This window comes from Xiphophorus couchianus, chromosome 8 (genome assembly GCF_001444195.1).
Source record: "Xiphophorus couchianus chromosome 8, X_couchianus-1.0, whole genome shotgun sequence".
Lineage (NCBI taxonomy): Eukaryota > Metazoa > Chordata > Actinopteri > Cyprinodontiformes > Poeciliidae > Xiphophorus > Xiphophorus couchianus.
Genome location: NC_040235.1, coordinates 4,842,720 through 4,865,030, shown reverse-complemented (window position 1 = coordinate 4,865,030; position 22,311 = coordinate 4,842,720). Strand labels below are relative to the sequence as shown.

At 41.7% G+C, this 22,311-nt stretch overlaps 1 protein-coding gene across 2 annotated transcripts in view; it reads right to left on the bottom strand.

The window, feature by feature from the left end:
* The window catches only part of tgfbr1b (transforming growth factor, beta receptor 1 b), a 34,091-nt gene that overhangs the window by 8,094 nt on the left and 3,686 nt on the right, over nt 1-22,311 (bottom strand). The window contains exons 2-6 of one of the 2 annotated variants that reach the window (XM_028025884.1): nt 11,994-12,242; nt 10,189-10,449; nt 5,808-6,038; nt 5,367-5,534; nt 4,958-5,114 (exon numbers count right to left, since the gene is read on the bottom strand). In XM_028025884.1, coding sequence (XP_027881685.1) covers nt 4,958-5,114; nt 5,367-5,534; nt 5,808-6,038; nt 10,189-10,449; nt 11,994-12,242 — 1,066 coding nt within the window. The remainder of the gene's footprint in view (nt 1-4,957; nt 5,115-5,366; nt 5,535-5,807; nt 6,039-10,188; nt 10,450-11,993; nt 12,243-22,311) is intronic. The other variant, XM_028025885.1, reaches the window with a different exon arrangement.

The window sequence follows — 22,311 nt, the reverse complement described above, 5'->3', positions numbered from 1 at the left end:
AGCATATAATGAAATTGTGTGTACTTTCTTGTTAATTTCTATCCCTTTAATATTAGCATCATCTCTAATGATTTGGGCTAACGGTTCAATACTAATGGCGAACATAATGGCGAACAGAAGGGGCACCCCTGTCTTGCACCCACATTCTAATGACAATCTAGCAGACCTATAGCCATTAACTTTAACTGCTGCCTGTGGAGAGGAGTAAAGTGTTTGCACCCAGTCAACAAAATGTGGGCCAAATCCAAAACGTTTCAAAGTATGAATTAAGTATTTTCAGGACACTCTGTCAAACGCCTTTTGGGCATCTAAGGATATGATTGCTGATTCAATCTCTCTCTTTTTGAATGCTTGTTAGGTTTAGTAAGCGCCTTAGATTATCAGCATAGTACCTGCCTACAATAAATCCTGTCTGATCAGGATGTATGATTTGGGTGATGAATTTGTTAAGTCATCTTGCTAGGATTCCTGTGAGTATGCGTGAATCTGTATTCAACAGTGATATAGGTCTATAGGACTGGCAGTTTGTAGGATCCTTACCCTCTCTGTGGATTACTACTATAGTGGCTTCTGTCCAAGATGGTGCCATAGTTTTGGATTTTAAAGCATGGAGATATGCTTTTAATAGCAGTGGAGCCAGAAGTTCTAGAAAGGTTTTATAAAAGTAATTTGTAAATCCATCTGGGCCTGGACTTTTGTTGTTCTTTAGTGATTTAATCATTTGCTTGATCTCCCATTCCTCAATCGGTTGATCTAAGTTCAGTGCCGCCTCATCCGTTAAGTGGTTCAATTTTATATTGTTTAAAAAAATCTGTGAGCTCTTGGTCATTATTACAGGTATTGGTGTTTGTATATAATAATTTGTAAAATTTTGCAAAGGCCTCTGCTATTTTGTCAGGTCTTGTCTCAATAGACTCTTGGGATTTTATTTTGAGTTGGAGGACTGTTGTTTCCTCAATCTAAATGCCAATAACCTACTAGCCTTCTGGCTATATTCATAATATTTTTGGTTAGTGAACCTCAAGTTGCCCTCTACTTTATCTGACAATAGGCTGTTTAGTTGTCTGCAGGTTGCATTTAATTCCTTCAAGATTTTAGCTGAAGCGTGTCTTTTATGTTTAAGCTCTAATTCTTTAATTCTTTAATTTTGTCCTCCAAATCTTTTTGTTTAGCATTCTTCTGTTTTTTCCTCGTAGATGTGAAGGATATTATGCGGCCCCGAAGGAATGCTTTGGCACAGTCCCATAATATCAGAGGTGTTGTTTCTGTAGATGTATTAGTTTCTAGGCATATCTTGAGCTCCTCTGTAATAAATGCAATGAATACTTTGTCGTTAAGCAAGTACGTTTTAAGCCTCCATTGTTTAGATGTTAGCCTATGTCCTATATTCCATTTTAATAAGACAGGTGCATGGTCAGAGATAGTAATAGGTAATATTTCAATATCTACTATTCTGTGCAGTTCTGACTTTGGGGTAAAGAAATAGTCGATCCTAGAGTAGGATGCATGACTGTTTGAGTAGAAAGTGAAGTCTTTAGTTCTGGGAAACCTGCTTCTCCATACGTCTACAATACCCGTCTCTATAATCTGATGTTTAAGCATCCTACTAATTGTAGAGGGGGGGTTTTTGGAGTGGGTAATCTGTCCAATATTTGTGACAGAATACAGTTGAAGTCCCCACCCAGCAACAACAGCCCAGTACTGTGCTGTAATATTACCTTAAACAGTGACTTTATGAAATCAGGCGCATCCGTGTTGGGTGCATACACATTTACAAGCGATACATCTATGCCATCAATTGTACCATTAACTAGTACATATCTTCCCTCTGTGTCTCTATGTAGCAACGTTTGTGTGAAATTAATCTGCCGGTGCACAAGTATGACAACACCCTTTTTTTCCCCGACTGGTGGGATGAGTAGAAAGCCTTATCTGCCCAAGATTTGTTTTAATTTTTCATGGTCTGTATCAGATAGATGGGTTTCTTGCAAAAAAGCAATGTGACAGTTAATTTGTTTTAATTGATTCAATATTTTCTTTCTTTTGGCTGGATTGTGGAGCCCTATTACATTATAAGTTACGATTTTAAGTGGGTCACCCATTATCTCTATGTGGTCTATGTTTAGACATCTCAGAATATATCATAAACGGCAACAAACCCTTTATGCATAACACTGTCTTATCTGTGTGGGGTCTAAGGAATATGTACACAATGTCCACAGAACCAAACAGAGAGGGATAAAGCAAATTTTTGACAACTGTGACCAGCATTTCTAGTCTCACAAAATGAGTATGAGCAAGTAATGAGGCAAAATGATGATAATAACAGAAACAAAATAAGTTTGCAAAAAGAATTTGCGCAGGGTCCCCAGGGAACAGAGGGATCAGAACTAGAAAAACATAGAACAGGTAAATACAATGTTTGAATACTTGGGACATAGTTCCCAGCAGCTAAAATAAGCCGCTAAAATGCACAACCAAGATTGAATATATATGCTGTAGGTGCGCTTAGATATGTACACAAGGTGGGAAGTAAGCCAAAGTCATAATGGGGAAAATAATATAACCACGTAAGCGTCAAATAAAAGCGGGGAAACTCCATACATTTGCGCTTTTTCATGTTGGTGGCGTACTGACAGCCACGCTATCTATCTGATTAAGAACAGGCCTGCCCACACTGACGCGGCTCAGGGATTACGTGACACGCAGCGCCATGCGCAGTGCCCTAGTGCCTGTAAATTTAATGGTCCAATGTAGGAAATAAAAAAAAACAGGACATTTCCTCACTTTCTAAAAAAACCCGGGACGCCCGGGACAGGACGTGAAATACGGACATGTCCCGGGAAATACGGATGTTTGGTCACCCTAGTTTTTCGGCCATTCAGGATGATTATGTTCGGATTGTCCAGCTGTTTATGACCCTAAGGTTTTCTCTCGAGTTTTTCAACAGATATTAACGTGGTTAATGCTGTTTTCTTCTTTTTTTTATGCAATTAAAACAGATTTTGCAGGAGCTCTGAAAAGTACATCCTATGCCATATCTTGCTCACCAGCGCCCCCCCACTAAACCTTCTTTTAATAAAAAAGGACAGTTGAGCATAGTTGAGAGCAAAGCACCAGATTGTAGACTTTTATCATCCAGTTTTTGGTAGAAAGAGAGAAAAGATTCAAATGAAAAATCATGCAAATGGAAATTATTGAGCTCGTTTTAATTTATCATGCAATTAATTGATTTATTGCTTATTGCAACAGGTCTACATGTTCAACAAAACATTCCTAAGGAAAAAACAAATAAAAAGTGTTTTATTCTTTATTGTTTTACTCATCTTCTAGGTGTCAGATAGTGTGCAATGTTGACTGGACCAAAATGTAGCAGTTTCATACGGCTCAGTATGAAATGGAATGAATATTTAATACACCCTGTGCATGCAAAATGATAATAAAGTCAGTCTACGTCTAATGAAGAAACTTCTGGAGCACACAAGGGAAGCGTAGAAAACAATTAACGGAGAAAACAGTGAGGAATACTGCAATCTGAAGAAACCACAAGAGCTAATCACAGGTGAGTAGATGCAGCTGGGGGAGGGAGGTAGAGATACATGGGAAACTGCTGGAAGACCAATTTCTATATCTATTTTCATTTCTATTGTCTATGTTGTTTGTTTGTCTGTCTGTCTCTTTAGCTCAGGGGTCGGGTACCTTTTTGACACAGAGAGCCATGAAAGCAAAATATTTGGAAATTTATTTCAGTGAGAGCCATATAATATATTTTAAGACTGAATTCAACTAAATGTGAGTATAATAAGCCTCTGAATTTATTCTTTTAAATAATGTTGTTATAATACTCACCATTAATGCGACTTCTGGTGCTGCATGAATTTGCTGATGGCTTTGTAGTCTGATTGGTACTTGGTAAGGTTAAGCTTCATGCAAGCGCTGAGGCTTTCATCCGTTAAACGTGATCGTAGGTTGGACTTGATGTTGTTAAGATGTGAGAATGACTGCTCACATGCATACGTAGATCCAAACATGGTCAATACAGCAATACTCACACGCTGCAGTGTGTGGTATGTGACAGGAAGCACGTTCCAAGTTTTGATAATCAGCTGGTCTTCGGGTTGAAGTTTTTTCATTTCTGTCCACATGTGCTTGCTCGCCAACTCCGCTTTCTGTCGTGCAATTCTTTCCAAATCTTCATTCAGTAACTTGAATTTTTTCACCCACATGTCTGAGGCCTTCAAGTCAGCCACTTCTGCTTCAAAATCTCTGACGGAGACACCAGGAATGTAACACAGGTCGACTGTGTTCAGTGAACACTCGTTTGGATGGGTGATGAACTTGAAAAGACGAGTGTGCTCACGAAATTCTCCAAAGCGTGCTTTGAACGACTGTAGGAGACTGGATGTGAAGCCAGCTAGCTGGTGGAGATCAAAGTTTTGAGTGGGCTCACTTGCTGTGCATGCATCTTTAAATTGTCTCAATTTTTCAAAATGTAGTAAACGACCTGTTTCAAGATCCATGATAAAGAGCTCCAGCTTGTTTTCAAAAGCAAACACGGCTTGTTGAAGGGATAAGACTGTATTTCCAGTGCCTTGCATTTTCACGTTGAGCTGGTTCAGATGTTCAGTCATATCCACGAGATAATAAAACTTGAGGAGCCACTCAGTTTCGGCTAGCTCAGGATGCTCGATGCCTTTCATTGCAAGGAAAGTCCAGATTTCGTCCAGGCAAGCCGCAAAACAGCAAAGCACCTTCCCTCTTGATAACCAACACACATTGCTGTGCAAAAGCAGACCGTGATAGTTATTTCCAACTTCATCCAGCAGTGTTCTAAACTGGCGATCATTTAAGGCTCGGGCAACAATAAAGTTGATCACACGAATGACATCACTCTCGGCTTTTGAGAAAATTGAAGGTTTTTAGGTGCGCCTTATAGTGCAGAAAATACGGTACTTACCTTTTGGTTCCCACTCTGTGGTTTGGAGCGATGTCGATGGTGTCGGTGGCGGAGTCGTGTCGAACAGCCAGACCCAGGTCAGCGATGCAGCAGGTCCCGTTCTTCTTCACCAGGATGTTCTTGGACTTTAGATCTCTGTGAGCGATAGCTGGCTTTCCTGCACACACAGTTAGAACGTCAACAGTTGCTAACAAGTTGTGGTCACCACAAGAATCAATCTAGGTTTTAAATACGATACAGAGTTAGTCAAAGATTATTTTAACAGAGCGTTCTGAAACTGGAGGATTTAAATCAGTGAGATAAACTTGAATTTCCACAGCAATTTTAGAGTTTAGATCAATTAAAAAGAAAATATGTTCGTATTAATTGATGTTTGAACGCTATTGTGAAGCTGTGTGTAGCGGCTCACCTTGTGTCCCTACAATCTCCATGTGAAGGTGGGCCAGGCCGCTTGCGGTGGACAGGGACAACTTGATCATGCCCTCCACAGTGACCGTGTAGCGGTTCAGGTAGTCAAACAGGGAGCCGTGTTCATGGTAGTCTGACACCAGCCACAGCTGAGTCCAGGTTCCGTTATCTGTCCACACACACACAACCATCATCCACAGGATGGACTAGACTAGAACACCCTCCCAGCCCCCTTCGCTGTGAGAGGTGCTGTTCTGATTGGAGAAATCAAGGTGAGCTGATAATCCCACACTAATGTGTAGAGAAGATGGGTCTCCATTGTTTATTGTGTAAGTTCTTAAACTTTAATCATTTTCATCTTCACTCAATGTCTTGCTAAACATTCCTTTGACTGAGTTGCTGGTATAGTTTTCTCACAGAGGCTGCTGAGACCTCAGCTCACCTTTGTTATCGGCAGCGATAAAGCCCAGGATGTTCTCGTGGCGCAACATGACTGTCTGGTAGATCTCAGCCTCACGGAACCAGGAGCGCTCTTCTCTGGAGGAGAATATCTTCACCGCCACCTCCTCACCACGCCACTTACCCCTCCACACCTCGCCAAAACGTCCCTTCCCAATGCTCTCCTGCAGGATGATGGTTCTGGCGATGGTCCTCTGGACCAGCAGAGGCAGGCCTGCAAGGAAAACCCACAAAACACAGGAGAGGCTCACAGAGCTGAAAGGCTCTGTTCCTGTTGGACTCAGCATCTTTTCTGAGCTGCCAGATACAGAAAAGAAAGGAAAAACATCCAAGTGTTTGTCTTCTTACATTGAGACTGATCCTCTTTGCTGTTGCTATGTGCACACTGTGGATGCACAACAGCAATGCTAAATGTGCAGAAATCTATAAATGAATGAAAACTACCAAGTACTTCACAGCTTCACCTCTTGAAGTTAAACTTGACATTCTTCTTCCACATGAACATAAACAACTGAAAGTAAAACCTTGTTTTTTTATTGTGATTATTTCCTTTATTTAACCAGGTAAAACCCCAGTGAGATCCAGATCTCATTTTCAAGAGGGGCCTGGGCAGAAACCTGCAACACACAACGACCTGGATACACAAAAGTAAAACTAATTAAAACATACGCACAAGTTTAAAACAAATTAAAAACAGTTTAAAAGCAATGACACTGAATCATGTTGCATGTTTTTAAAACTGCTAGAAAAAGAAATAAGATCCAAAATTTTTAGTTTATTCCGTGCTGTAGGAGTTATTACACTAAATGCTTGCTTCCCTTTTTCTGTGCAAACACATGGAACATGCAAAAGAAAAATGTTATTGGAGCGTAAAGAATGCAAAGTAACAGATCATTGTAGGAGAGAATTTAAGTAGGTTGGAGACAGTAGTAGAGTTTTATAAATTGGTATCATCAAGTGATTGTGTCTCCGTATGCTCAAAGGAGGCCATTCACGTTTTGCATGCAACTCAGTGATTTGCCAGTAATGAGAGATGGTTCAGATGCTCTCAGACCAGCTCTTTAGCATCTCAGTTCTTTAATCTGCCATCTGTAAGGACTAGGCAGCCTAAAAATGAGCAAAAGTTGGACTTAGTCCCAACCGTCTCTAAAAGTGAAACGCTGCTGAATTCAAATGTGGTACTTTCTTATGATTTATATAGGGAAATGTATTACCAATGATTAGACAGACATCTTCTCCCGCTCCGAGACAAACTCTGAGCATGTCTTGGAGTGCCGCATGCGAGTTAAAGTAGGAGGTGATGGGTGGCAGTGGTAACAAAAACACGTAATTAGTAAGTCGCGTTATTGCTTGGATTTGAATCCTTATGTTTTGCATCAACTGAAAACAAGGATGTTGACAAATAAACCAGACAATATGCTGACACTTAGGTGATACACTTGTGGTCTTGAAATAAAATCCAGAGTCCTCAATGTCCTAGACAAGACTGAGACCAAATGCGGCGGAGTCCAAGTCGAGACCATCAAAAAGTGATCTCAAGACTGGTCTCGATTACTACAACACTACAGCATGGAGGACATCTAGCCTGAACGACTGCATGAAAAATGGCAAAATACCAGTGAAACATGCAAACCATTTATAGCTGGTCAGCAGCTATAAATGAGCCAACGAATAGCTTGATATCAGTGAAATCTTTTCTATAATGGGTGGGTGATCGCACTATCTCTGATTGGGTTAGAGTGCTATATGGGCCTAATGCAGGGGTCTCAAACTCGCGGCCCGCGGGCCAACTGCGGCCCTCGGGACGATAGTTTGTGGCCCCCGCCTTAATATGAAAGTTTAATGTTAGTGCGGCCAGCGAGTTTGATATAATTGGCACTTTTCAGTGTTGTGTGCGGAGCTGAACGAACTTACCAGTCACAGTGGAGTATATTGCTCTCGGGGGCGGGACATCAGCCGGGCCTATTTGCATTTTCTATTTGTTATTATTTGCATGCGGTGCATGCGCAATTTCCGCGGCCACTCCCGCTTCACGTGCTTCAGCATCCAGTCTAGACCCGGAAGTTGCTGATCAGTGTAACGTAATTAAGGTTAAGCGCTGTAACGCTTTGGTTGTGTTTAAGGGAGGAGAGGAGGCGGCAGATTCGTCAGGACGGTCAAAAACTCACAACCACACTGGTACTGGGAATTCCACAGTGTTGTCTTTTAATAAACACACTCTTCACCAACCTTACAAAGCTCGGTTGAACGGCTGCTATATTATCAGACATGAAAATTGAGCAGCGTCCAACAACCCGTAACATTACTAAAAAGCAGTGGCGGGCCGTGCATATCACACCTAGGCCTTCAGTAGTGCGCCGTCTGAATCAATCCAACCCTCAATAACTATTTTATGGCTATAAAACTTCTACTGCAGGTACAGCTGCGACACACATAAAAAAAGCATCAAAAATAACCTAATAAAATTGCAATATTATTTAGGAATATAGCAACATTTTACTCACCAAAAATCCTGATTATTTGTACACAAAATCCATCCTCCTTTCTTTCCTCAAGAAGATTTCAATTACTCTGTTGTGCAGATTATCCGTGTGTTTCACTTCCATGAAGAAGTCCTTTTCTATCACCATCGAACCTAATGCTGAAAGTCGAGCCTGCCCTGTCGTATTTCTGGCATAAGTTTTAGTTAGTAGACTGAAAGTGGTGGACAAATCCTTTTCCCGGTTGTGACAGGCTCGCTAGCTTCGGAGTTGCCCGACCTTGCTTAACAATGTCCAGCTTTTCTTAAAAAGTCCGTCTTGAAAATGGCTTTGACAGTAAATCTCCAACCAAATCCATTTCTTCTCCTGCTTCACCCATTGTGGGTTGACAAAACTGCTATTAAATCAACACAACAATATCTTTGCTTGTGCAGCTAGCTACAGATGCAGTTTGCTAGCTCTGGCTAGTACACTCTTTGACTATCCAATCAGAGCGTGTGAATACGCTGACTTTTCCGCACGCCTGCTAGAGGGCCTTGGTGTCGCCAACTCAAAATCTCATTGGTTGAAGCAACAGTTTGATCGACATTTATTTTATGCTACAGGGCCCGCAGAACTGATTGTGAAGGCCTCCAGGCAGACTTCTTTGACCCTGGCAACAAATAGTGGCTGAAATGTGATTGGTTAAATGCTTAAATATGAAAATACACGTCTGGAAGCAGCGCAACCAGGAGACTAGCAATGAAAGGAAGCGGACAGACCATTTGGATTTATTTAATACGTATTCATGGACAAAATATAATTAACATCAGTCTGTGATTCAGATATTTTTAGGCCAGCAAAGAAGGCCTTGCAGGCCCTGATGGCCCACCACTGCTAAAAAGTTAGGGAGCTAACATGTCCGTCTAGCACGTTTCTCCCACGCTCTCTACAGAGAAGCCGTGGCGCATACTTCTGACATCATTAGCAATAGAGTATCTTAAAGAGACACTACACAATTATGGCTGTTACAGCGCCTGACTACGGCCAAATATGGTAATAGGCAATCAGAAAGGTTCGGCTGAGGAGACAGTGTGTGTGAATGCGGCCCAGCCTCACCCAGACTCTACCTCCAGTGGCCCCCGGGTAGATTGAGTTTGAGACCCCTGGCCTAATGTATTCTTGTTGAACCTCAGGGAAGCTTTCTGTGTTCAGAGGGATTTTTATTTCAGAAGAACTTGTTGCATAACTGCAACGTCAGGCTTGTTTCAGCCATATAATTAAGAAACTAGGTCAAGTTTGTGACTAACTTGATGGCACTCTGGAGCTCTGTTCCAGACAGATTTCTCATTAAGTCACCAGATAATAATCACACACAATGAACAGCTGGTCATCAACAAGGCCCAGTTTAGCTGCAACATAAAGCCTGACGTTATGGTGACATCCTGAAGCCTTCCCACTCTGAGGCTTCAGGAGAGGCAGGAAGAGGACAGAATTCCAAACAGTGAGGACATCAGCAGTTATCCTAAACTGGACGCCTTGCAGACGGGTATTTGTTGTGAACTGGTGCCATATTAATAAATAAAAATAAATGAAAAGCAAAAAGCTTTCTGCTCCTCAAATTGAAAAAAAATTGTGATCAACATTCCAACATGGCAATAGAAACATATGTACCTAGTTTTACATCTGCATTCAAAGCCAGAGGGGGAGAGCTATTTGGCCACACCCATTTTTGAAACTTGCACTTCTTTTTCAAGGAAGTGCAATCTTATTAGTTTGACCAATAAGAGGTCAAACTAATAAACACAATGATACAAGGATTCCCCATAGTCGTTTGGGGAAACACATGAGTATTTTTGCGAATAGTTAAAAACTGAAATGTAAGTGCAGATAAGTGAGAAGTACCTGATCCAGAGCCGGATGTGGTCATGTCATAGATGAGGTCTTTGAGTGTTGTTCCAACAGTAATGAAGGGGTGATCCATGGAGGGGTCCTCCTCATTGGGCACACGGTGGTGGAGGGCCCCTGCTCCGCCAGCACCCAGACCTCTTTGGTTGTGGCAGATGTAGAATGCCAAAATGAGCAGCAGACACAGCACACACACTGGGCATGCAATCACCGCAGCGAGGGCCACGGGGCCCAAAGACTGGGGCTTTTCTTCTTCTGCTACAACACACAAAGAAGAAAGCAGAGGAATATGTCATGTCTTGGGCCCAGACATGGCGGAACAAGAAAAACTGAAGAGCAACAGACAGGTAAAAACTCACAGCATTTAAGCTGTTTATGCACAGCTCCCAGAAGGGAGGAGTCACAGCAGGACTTCCTGTGACGTCACAGAAGAACAAAACTCTGCTCTAGTTTTTTGAGTCACTAGAATCCCTGTCAGCAGTTGGATTGTTTTTGGAAGTACTTCCCCACAGCTGAACATATTCAGATCCAAGTGAGATCTCTGAATCCAGTTATTAACATCACACATTGCAGCTGTTTGTGTGCTGCTATTTTAGCAATAGCAACAAGACTGCATCATCTGCATATATGTACATCTGACCATCATTCTGTAAGTCATTAATGAACAACAAGGTGAAAAGCAAAGGTCCCAACACGGACCCCTGTGGCACCCCATAGCTGTTCTGTACCCTCATACACTTTGTTAAACATGAAATTAATGCAGTTTAATCCACCTAAAAGAATAGATCAAATAAGACAATTTATTAAGCAATACATGATGTTGAAAGCTTTCTGGAAATCAATAAAGATAGCACCAACACCAACTGTATCCAAATTTGATTTCAGGTTTTCCACATCACCGTTTCAGTTGAGTGATCTCGATTACTACAACACATATGTTGAGTAATCGAGTATTGTTTCTAAAACATATGAACTATTACTAAAGTGCTTAGCATTAGTTTTGGTGAGCCAGGTAAAGATGAAATCTCTTGTTAACAGGAGATTTTCTTCTTTGTGTCACATTCTTTAAGCATAGTAAGTGTTGTTGACATCTGTGGTGAGAGAGAAATCTTAAGACCGATAATAGACCGATACGCTATGTTCACTTACTCGATGGTAAGTGAACATAGCTGTTCTATTAAACGACACTTTCTATTCCCCCACACAAACACACACACACCCCTCTGTTCTAAAGATATCATGGTGTGGCACATTCACAGGTGGGATATTATTATTAACCAGATCTCAGACAAACAGAGAACTTCAGACATGGACTTCCAAAATAAATTATGGATCTGATCACACTTTGGTGAAATGCAAGCTAGGCCTTCAGGCTTCCATGGTGGGTTGATGGGTTCATTAAGATTAAAGGTGACATACAGATCAGTGAATCAATGTCAGGATTTCTATGCAGGACTCTTTGGTACTCACCCACTTGAATTCTGTTAAAAGTCTGCCTTTATAATTTCATTTCTGTGATTGTGTGTCCTTGGCCCAGCTCTGTTTGAAGAGTCTCAGGTGAAAAATGTTCCATCTTTAAAGAGGTCACAGTCTGAGCTCTTTATCTCCCCAAAGCTGGTTTCACTACAACAGGCCTAAATCCAAGGCAACCAGACATTCAGTCATTTTAATTCAGCCCTTTATTCAAACACATCTGTTTATTCCCAGATGAGTTTGGTCACATCGGCTGGATTATTTTTGTTGAAAAGTCTAGAAGCTGTACGTAAGCAGCTGTTGTGTGAGGTGTTGGTGTGGATACCTACGAAAGACTGTGAAATTCGGCTCCTTGTTGCAGTAGTCAGACGAGCAGCACATGGGGAAGATGCCGGTGTCCGTTCTGGAGTTTGGGGCGCATACAAAGGGTCTGTCTCGAGGGATCAGTTCGCTGTCATGTATGCACTGACGCTGTTCTGAGATCTGCTGGCTCCCCGACTTCTTAATGGCCACAAAGCAGACGCCATCTGTGGTGCAGCTGGAGTTGGAGCTGCAGCGGTCACAGTAACACTGGAGGGCTGCAGAGGGATCCAAGAGCAAGGTTACACCTAAAGTCTGTGCAGCATGGCACAGGAAACATATTCTACAAAGCTCTTCTCTTTTTCAGCCACACAAACTAAAGGAAACCTGAGGAGAGGGAACATATCCATCCAGTCATGACTGGGAACAGCTGAAGGAGCAGGGCAGCTAGAATATGAATAAAACCATAACTCTGATTTATTTATCTAATAGTGATTAAATACAGTTGGAGGGAAGGAGGAGACTGTAAAAAAAATCAAACATTCTTTGCTAAACAAAAATGTAGGAACATGCTAGTGTTTGTGGAAATAAACATTGATGCTAATGGTGGAGCTTATCACAAGATTAGATCGACCAGTTGGAGCTTATCACAAGCTCCAACTTCTTATAGTTGTTATCCAACCAGAGCCAGCACATTAACAACTTCATCCTCATTATCGTCCATCATGGTTGTTGTTTTTCTTCACACCTTCAGTGATGTTTGTCAAGTGTTAACAATGTTCAGGTTGGATGAATGGCTGTACAGACATTGGTCAACTTTGAAAAGGTCAGATACATATCAGACTTAAAACCACATATCAAAGTGGTCTGGGTTGCATTTCTAAAAATCCGAGCTGTATTGTTTAGACTGTTGTAAAAAGATCAGATACAGGTCGCATTATGGTAAAAATGAGATTTGGGTCACTTAAAGCTGCAGTGTGAATCAAGCCTACTACTAGTTCAGTGTCAAACAGGAACAAACTAAATGTCATCTTATTTGCATTAAAGGTTGAGCTGAAGGTTTAATTTGATTTTGCTACCAATTTCTTCTCTTTAGTCACATTTTTCTAGTTACATGTCTGAAAAAGGAAAATAGAAATTTCAATTTGGAAAACTGGTCATTTCTCACCAGCTCAGACCCTCAAATCCAACATGGCTGATGGCTTCAGTTATAACACAGTTCATGTGCTCTTCTGTTAGAATATGAAGTCCCTCCCCATGATCAATGCCCTGGAACAATTCATATTCCTAGTTTGCTTTACAGCACAGCTTGGCTTCTAATCATCCAGTTGCTCATATTTGCCTGGTAAATAGTCAACAGTGACATTTTTTTGAGAACCACTGAACGCAGCACACATCCCAGCAGCGGTCCTCATACCACAGTTTGAGGAGCATAGCAGTTTTCTCTGACCCCCACCAGCAGGCAATGCGGGTGAACCCTAAAAGTGTTCTTGATGCTCAAAGACACGACAGAGCAACCCACTGGCTCCAGGACGAATCCCTGCCACCTGGAAAGCTCTGATTCATGCCTCTTCTCATGCCTGCCTTACATCTGATCAATCACTGATCGACTTCCAGACAGCGTCAGAATATTTCAGTGAGTCTCAGAAAACCATACAATCCTGAAGTCAGAAACTCTTCAGACCATCCAGTGATGCATCAGCTGGGTTGGAGATGGGGATAAAATGCATTCTGGTCTGCGTCTCCAGACAGGGGCCTGGACCGGCCCAGACATGCTTCCAGTATGAAACACAGTGTAGTAGAGCTCACATACTAGAGTGTGTGAGTTTCCATCTGCTACACTCACCGCCCACTCCTTAGTCAGTTAAACCAAGTCTGTTTTGATGAAAAACTGATAGCTTCTCTTAAGGTAGTGCATTAAAGCATCATGTCAGACATGGTCTGCCGGTGCCATTTCTGACATTTGCTACAGAACTGCTGGTTTCTGTCGACAGGATGTATGCAGTGGTTCCAGTATATTAGCCCACCTTTCTGCCAGGTAGCTCAGACTAACGGACTTTCAATTTTATCACTATATTTTGTAGGACTACTCTGATAACGACTAAAATTATTGTCATGAAGCGGTGTGTTGAGGTGATGAGGCAGACGCTGTAGACCCAGGATGTGATAAATGAATGATTTTAATGGGGAATGTCCAGCAAAACACAGTCCAAAATAACGGGCAGCACGGCCAAGCGGAAACCAGGGCTCGACGCCGGTAGCAACCGTAAAAAGGAATGGACAACAGAAACAACACGAACGCACATTAGACGATTGCAAGACAAGGACCCGACAAGGAACAAGGAACACAGGTGGAGTTAAATACACAGGGGGTAATCACAGAACGAGACACACCTGGGAACAATCAAGGGGAAGACAGGACAACACTGAGACACAGGAAACTCAAAATAAACACACAGAAAAACACGGAACATGACAATTATGTTGTTTTTTTTTGTTTTTTTAAACTACCACTTCCATTTTAGCGAACTGCAGGCACAGCATTCACAAAGATAAATGATGGTCTTGGAAAAACATTCCCATTTAAAATGGGTTCCTTTAGGACACTGCACATTTAAAGAAGTGTGATTTATATCACTAATTTGAACACAGAGACTTTATTTCATCATATTTGCAAACAAACTTATTTTTATTGATGATCTTGTAAAAAAAAAAAATATATATATATATATATAAAGAAATTTGGGGAGAAAATAATAAAATTAGCATTTTGGTCAGTGTTTTAAACATTAACTGAAATTTATTGTGACAACAATAAATCAAAATTCTTATCATGACAAGAAATTTTTCAGTATAAAAAATAAAACGATATGATAAATGCCCACCACTAGCTCAGACTCACCTAGTGCTGTTGTTGGTAGAGATACACAAAATATTGGCACATACATCAGTGTTGACATATCGGTATTGGTCCGATAAATAAAAGTGGACCGACATTAAAAACTGATATTTATTTCCAACTTGTTGCCGTTTGGATTGGAGGAGGTTGATCATGTGACAGTTATGTCAGAGCAGCGCTGTGAGGACAGAGAGGTTTGTCCCTGCTAGCTCAGCCAGCTGTGCTGCTCAAATGGCTACTATACAGCCTTCTGCTAATAAAATAAATCCAATATAGAAATCCTGATTTCTTTTCTCTTCTTAGTGCAGACATATTGCTGGTAATTCATGTATAAAGGATTCAGATGAGATGTAAAAACACTTAAGCAGAGCTTTCCGTTGACAGTAATGGCCACAAACTCTTCAGCAGGATCTAAACTGTAAATCCCCCTGTTTCCCTGGCCTAGGCTGCTTTATGTGTTATGGTGAAGGAATGAAATGGATATTGATTTGATCCATGTCAACTCACTGTGTTTGACCATTTCTCTCTGCTTCCTGGCCTCTGCTGAGAGTCCATGGATTAGATTAGATTAGAACAGACTGCATCCCAACTTTTCATTTCAGTCATCTTCTAGGCTCCTTGCACTCCCAAGTACTGCCACATACATTTATCTTGCTTCCCCTTCACTCGCTCCAGCCCACTCATCATAATCAGCTAAATGGTTGCTGCATACTGCCTGCTTCAGGTTGGCCACAAACACATTAGCTGTAGTGGGGGAATGGAGATGCTTCATGACTCCTGGTAATAAACACAAAGCTGCACATGTCCCCTGGAGGACACTTCACACCACATTATGTGGAGGCAGCCCAATCAGATGAAGCTGAGAGCAAATGAAATAGAAGGTGTGGCAGAAATGAGCAAAAGGACGGAGATTAGATTGATTTCATTCAGCTGTTTGCATACTTAACACATCAACTGCTTAGCTGCTGCTTCATCCGCTAAAGTCTTCTGGTTATGACTCAATGTAAATGTGTGTCTCTGTGTGTGCATGAGGCCTTGTTTATGATATAGTGTAAAGGCCATTTTCCTAAAAAATATTCCACATTGTGGGGACCAAACCTGGAGACCCCATAAGAAGAGATGCTGTTTATGGGTTAGGGATTAGGTTTAGGACTAAGGTGTAGGTTGAGGTCTCCACCAGGGGTTTCCACCTCTGGCTCTTAAGGTTAGGGTGAATCGCCAGATATTACAGGGCAGTAGCAAAGGCTTGCAGAAGCAGCGTCCTGGTCTAGAATAGAATAGAATTCAACTTTATTGTCATTGCACTGTCACAAGTACAAGCAACGAGACGTAGTTTGCATCTATCCAGAAGTGCTCTACGAGATATAAATATTTATTTACAGATGTACAAGACTATGTATGTATGGACTATAAGGGGTTATAGCAAAGAGATATAGATATTGTGTATAAATATAAATATGGGAGCTATATGCACAGATTATACAGAATATACAAGAATGTTAGGGAATGGATTATATATGTATATAATATAATACAAGATAAATAATGGCAGAAAAAATTTACAGGTTGTATGTGTGTGTGAAGAAAACAGTCCGTGATGTGTGTGTGTGTGTGAGGATAGTCCATGTGTTATTGTGGTATGAGAAGATAGGGGAGTACAGTCCTTATAGTTTATGTTTTATGTCAGGAGGCGTTCAAAAGCGTGACAGCTGTGGGGAAGAAGCTGTTTCGGTGCCTGGTGGTTCTGGTCCGTAGGCCTCTGTAACGACTCCCAGAGGGCAGGAGGGAAAAGAGTGTGTGTGCTGGGTGAGTGGAGTCCTTTGTGATTTTCCCAGCCCTTTTCAAACATTGCTTCCTGTAGATGTCCTTGATGGCAGGGAGCAGTGCCCCGGCGATATACTGGGCAGTTTTCACCACCCTCTGCAACGCCTGCCGGTCGGATACAGAGCAGTTCCCGTACCAAGCTGTAATACAGTTGGTGAGGATGCTCTCAATGATGCAGTGGTAGACGTTCGTGAGGATCTCTGAGGACAGGTGGTTCTTCCTCAGGGTCCTCATGAAGAAGAGGCGCTGATGCGCCTTCTTAATGAGTTTGGAGCAGCTGGTCGTCCAGGTCAGGTCCTCGGAGATGTGGACTCCCAGGAACTTTAAGGTGTCCACACGCTCCACCACTGTCCCTTTAATGTGGATGGGTGGATGTAGGTCAGCGTTCCTCCTGAAGTCCACGATAAGCTCCTTGGTCTTCTCGGTGTTCAGCTGCAGGTTGTTTTTGTCACACCACTCAGCCAGACGGTCTACCTCCTCCCTGTAAGCGGCCTCGTCATTATCTTTGATGAGGCCGATCACCGTGGTGTCGTCTGCAAACTTGATGATGGCGTTAGAGCCATGGACAGGTCTGCAGTCGTAGGTGAAGAGGGAGTAGAGGAAGGGACTCATCACACAGCCTTGTGGCACTCCAGTGTTTATGATGATGGTGGATGAGAAGTGGTTGTCCGGCCGGACATGTTGAGGTCGACTGGTCAGGAAGTCGAGCAACCAGTTACACATGAGTGAACTGATGCCGAGGTCTGTGAGTTTGGTAATGAGTTGTGATGGGATGACAGTGTTGAATGCTGAACTAAAATCTAAGAACAGCAGTCTGGCGTAAGTGTTCAAACTGCTAATCCAACATTTTCAGAGCAAAAAGCCTCTGATGAAACTCTCATCTTGTCTCTAGAACATTTTCTAACATCTCAGTGAAGAGTCAGAAGAAGCTGGTCCAGACATCTTCCAACACTCTCTGTTGAATGAGTCCCAAGTGCACCAGTCCTCTAATGGGATTGTTATTAGTTCAGCTATGAGGAGCAGAGTGTAACATCAAGTCCTTGAAGCTGCTGTGTGTGTGTGTTCAGAACACACTGTTGTTCCTTTATCTAAAAGCAGAGATGAATGGACTCAGAAATGCTCTGCCTCAAGTTAATGAGGAAGTGAAAGCTGAAATCATGCCACAGTGTTTATATCCTGTGACTGTGTTCTTCACATCATGTGATGCCTGACCACTGACCACTGGTCATATGAAGAGGAAACAGCAATAGCCATCTGGAGAGAAAAACTTTGGGTTTTCAGCGTCTACATTCCCCAAAATAACAAGACTTAAATGACTGACATATTTCACTCTATGTAGGATACATTCATACAAAATATGAGCCCCTTTCTGTAATGAGTGACAAACATGCTAAACTCCATGCTATTCTAATACTGCACTTGTGTTATTTGAGAGTTCACTGCAGAACACATTCTATATCATGTGGAATGTAGAACTAGCTGTTGGTTACATTCCACTGAGTCTGGAGATGTTGTATAATCAGAGCAATACAGAGCCATGGCTTAACCACATCACATCAGAGCAATCTTTCAAACAGCTACGATGGATGTTTGTGTGCTGTGCTGCCTGTGTGTGGGCGTGTGCGTGTGTGTGTGTGTGTGTATGGTCTGGGCTTTCTGAATCAGTCACTTCCTGTCTGTCTGAACGCTGAGCTTTGTCATGACAGAGATTGTGTGACCCAATGCTACTTGCTCAGACAACTGCCCCTCATGCAACTTAGTTTGTCAAAATACAGATACAGATGATGCTTTCAACAACAGACTGAACTGTAGTATCTTGCTGCAAACCATGAACTATCTCAGCTTGCTCCAGTCTGCTCTGTCCCTTCTAGATGAACAAGGATGTCAAGAATCATGTCTCAACATGTAAAAAGGATGGTATTTACCTGTGCCACTTTATTTATAAAAGAACATTGGGTGGTACAATTTGTAAGGCTGTAGTAATTCCTCAAATGATTACAATACTGTGATTATTAAAATTCCTCAAGGCAAATTATCTGCCTCAAAGCTTAAATTATATTTTACGTTTTAGCCACCATATTCCAGACGGATGATCATTTGCATTGTGCCACATTCTCACTTCCGCCTATGAGTTGTTGATGAATAAGTGAATAAAGGGATTTTCATTGATTTCTCACAGGACCAATAGGCGTTCTGTGAAAAACTTAGAAAAATAAATTTCCTACCATCCCGGTCGCAACATATGAGTGGCGGTACATAGCTGGCAGATGTGTTTCTGTGTGACGAAGTTACCAAAGATATGTCGCTCATATGGACACAAAACTATAAATGTCTGGGCAAAGTGAAAGTTCATCTATTAAACTGACAGAAGAGTAAGACATAAATCAAAAGCAGAATTATTAGAAGTCTCTTTGTGACACTTTGTGTGTGCTTTATTATTAAATTTAATATAATTTATGATTTTTGAATAATTTGCGTCCAGGTTAACTTAAAAATTGAGCTATAATTGCTACAAGTTAATTTTCTAAACTACAGAGAAGTAATTATTAGGGATGCACAAATATAAAAAATTGGGCCTATGTTGATATCCAATATTAATACTGCCAATGTGACAGTATGTACCAATATCTAACTTTATAAATTTTTTTATTCGATTACTCGATTACTAAAATAATTGTTTACAACAGTCCTAATTAAAATAATTTACTTTCTAGCTGCTTCAACAGATGATCAAATTAATTAATTTGCATGTCTCACAAGCATCTTGAAAAGATTTGAATTCATCAATTCAAATCTTTACATGAGTTTGATAAAAAAAAAAAGGCCTCAAAGAGGCAATTTACTTGCATACCGTTAGTTCCAGAGGCTCTAATTGCTGTTAAACGTCCAGTGTTACATTCATATTAAATATATGAAACTGAAGTTCTTAATTTGAATCTATTATCTTGTCATAAATCCAACGTGATAATTTTATTAATTCTGATGCCTAAATGTGGACAAATAAATGAGAAACATATTTAAAAGTTTGACATGCACATGGTGCCCTCCCCCCCATCCACACGCGCACACACACACACTCGTGATCATTGTGTTCAAATGAGAGTATCTGTGTGTGCAAAAGAAAGAATACATTTCTCTGCACCAGCCTGCCTTTTATAACCTCAAAAAATTTCCATAGGCCATGACCCCCATCCAACCCCCATCTGCCCATTCTGGTCAGACCTTTGTCTGTACTAGATGTGATCGATTTATGCTGAGAATGGGGGCCCTCAGCCACAGACACGCATGACCCCATCCACCCCTCACTCCCACCGAAACAACTAGTGAAGCGGTAAGGTTGCTATCTGCTCTGCTCAATTGTTTTCTCCTATGTCCAAACTGGAGTGAAAGATGAGCAACACATACCAGATGTTCCTTATAACACACATACTCACACGCAACCCCCCCCCCCCCACACACACACACACACACACACCCCCACTCACCCCCGCCCACACACTGCTTTATTCAGAGTAGAGTGCAGATGAGGAGCCAGACAGGACAACAGTGGGTCTGGTTTTAAAAAGCCCAGACGTTCTACAGTGAGCCTTTACTCTCTAACTTTAATAGCTCACTAATAAACGAGGATATGGAGTTCCTGTACCTGCAGAGAGCTTCAATTGTTCCAACCAATCATTATGAAAACTATTAAATATCACAAATCCAGCCTGTCAAGAGAAACAGCTGAGACCAATGGACAAAGAGAAGGACAGATGGACGGACCAGCCCGGGGAGGACAAGGTAGAGCATCTGTCTCCTCTTATAAATATACAGAAGTCTGACCTAAAGGATAGACAGCTGCTCCAGCCCACACACAACACAGACTTGCATAACTTAGTACTTTATAAGGGAAAAAAGATTCAACAAATAAGGTCAAACAAATTCCAGGCAGCCTCTTTAAAACATCCACCTCATGTTGTCCTAGAGTCTCCAGGTTTGCCAGATCCGGTTTCTGTTACCAGGTTAGTCCTCAAATGGAACACTATAGAAGAACTTCCATTAAGAACTGACCAATCAGAGTCAATCGTCAGCAGCATCTTGTTGGCTTCATCACACCAACTGATACAGGACTGGTTGTTGGGATGTTCAAAGATTATTTCTAAAATGCTGTGCAAATATCCATGTCAGTGACAAATGAAATTAAAGAACACCCCCCCCCCACACACACACATAATTACACATAGAGAGAGAAGTTGGCAGAATTGAGAAGGGAATGTGGGATGTGAGCAGCAGAAGTGGGAATGTTTGAGGCAGATGAGTCGTAGTTCACCCAGGCTGTCTGGGTCCTGCAGCGCCATCCCACTGTCCCACTGTGTCCTCCTCTGTCCTCAGCCAAGTTGTCTCTGTTACACCCACCAGGACCTCCACAGTCAGCCTCTTGTTCAGGTTGACTAAAGGCCCTGAAGTAGCTGCTTCACACTTTGCTGTCAACATTGAAGCTGACTTAAGTTGGTGTTTGTCAAAGGGAACACTGGCGGCCATGCTGTCATTTCCTTCCACGAAGGTTTGGACAACCAGAAACACATACGATACATGTATTCTATTGAACATTAACTAATAGGTTAAAACCCAGTTATGTCCAGATTAACACTAAATGATCAGCTGAGGAGGAGATCTGAAACACACCTAGCAACTCTGTTGTTGCTAGGTGTTACCCCAGCAACAAGGTAAACCACACCTAGCAAATGGGCATATGGTTTCTACAAAAAGCATAATAATAATTATCTTCAGTCTGCATTAAGTCAAGGTAAAACCATTCTAAGGATAATCTGATCTGATGAAAGGTGTCCAGTATGAGAACAATATCTGCTTCTGTAGGAGCAGGCTTACCTGAACTTTTACAAAGAGAGCCCGTCTCTGTGGAGCTCAAACATTCATTTACTCCTGGGCCTCATTATTGCATTTGTCCCTTTGGATCCAGCAGCTACTAGCATCTAGAAAACCCTTCTAATTAGTTGTGGTTCCTGCACTTAGACAACAGGCAGCCGGGGTCGCCCACATGCCTGACATTCCTCCACTCTGAGACACTGAGTGTGCTGACACACACGTACACACACACACACAAGGAAAATGCTATACAACACAAGCATTTGGTAGAATCACATAACACATGCAATGTTGTCTCCCAGGAGAAGAAACTAAAACATCCCAGATAACATGAGAAAAATATTCATCTACTTTCACATGATGCAGTCAGATGAGGTCACAGGTAGTCAACAGGTGACATGAGCAAGCTGGAATCAAACCTACAACCTTGTAACTGCACCATGACTACAATCCCCACTGAGACAGATGAAATGTCCCATGATCACTAAGAGCTATTGCATCACATTACTGATCACCACATCAAATCACTTTTAGTTTTCTTCTTTTATTGCAGAAGACGCATCACATCTGAAAACTGCCTATAACCATAGCAACAACCAGTCCAAAGCACTTTGTTTTGAGCTCAGTTGGAAAAAGAATCCCAAAAAGACTAAAAGAATGAGATAAGGAACAGAAATGGAATAATCCTGGACTCTTTCCATGTTTTTTAAATCCTAAAGTCAGACCTCTAAGGAAACTGAAACCCATTTCAACATAAG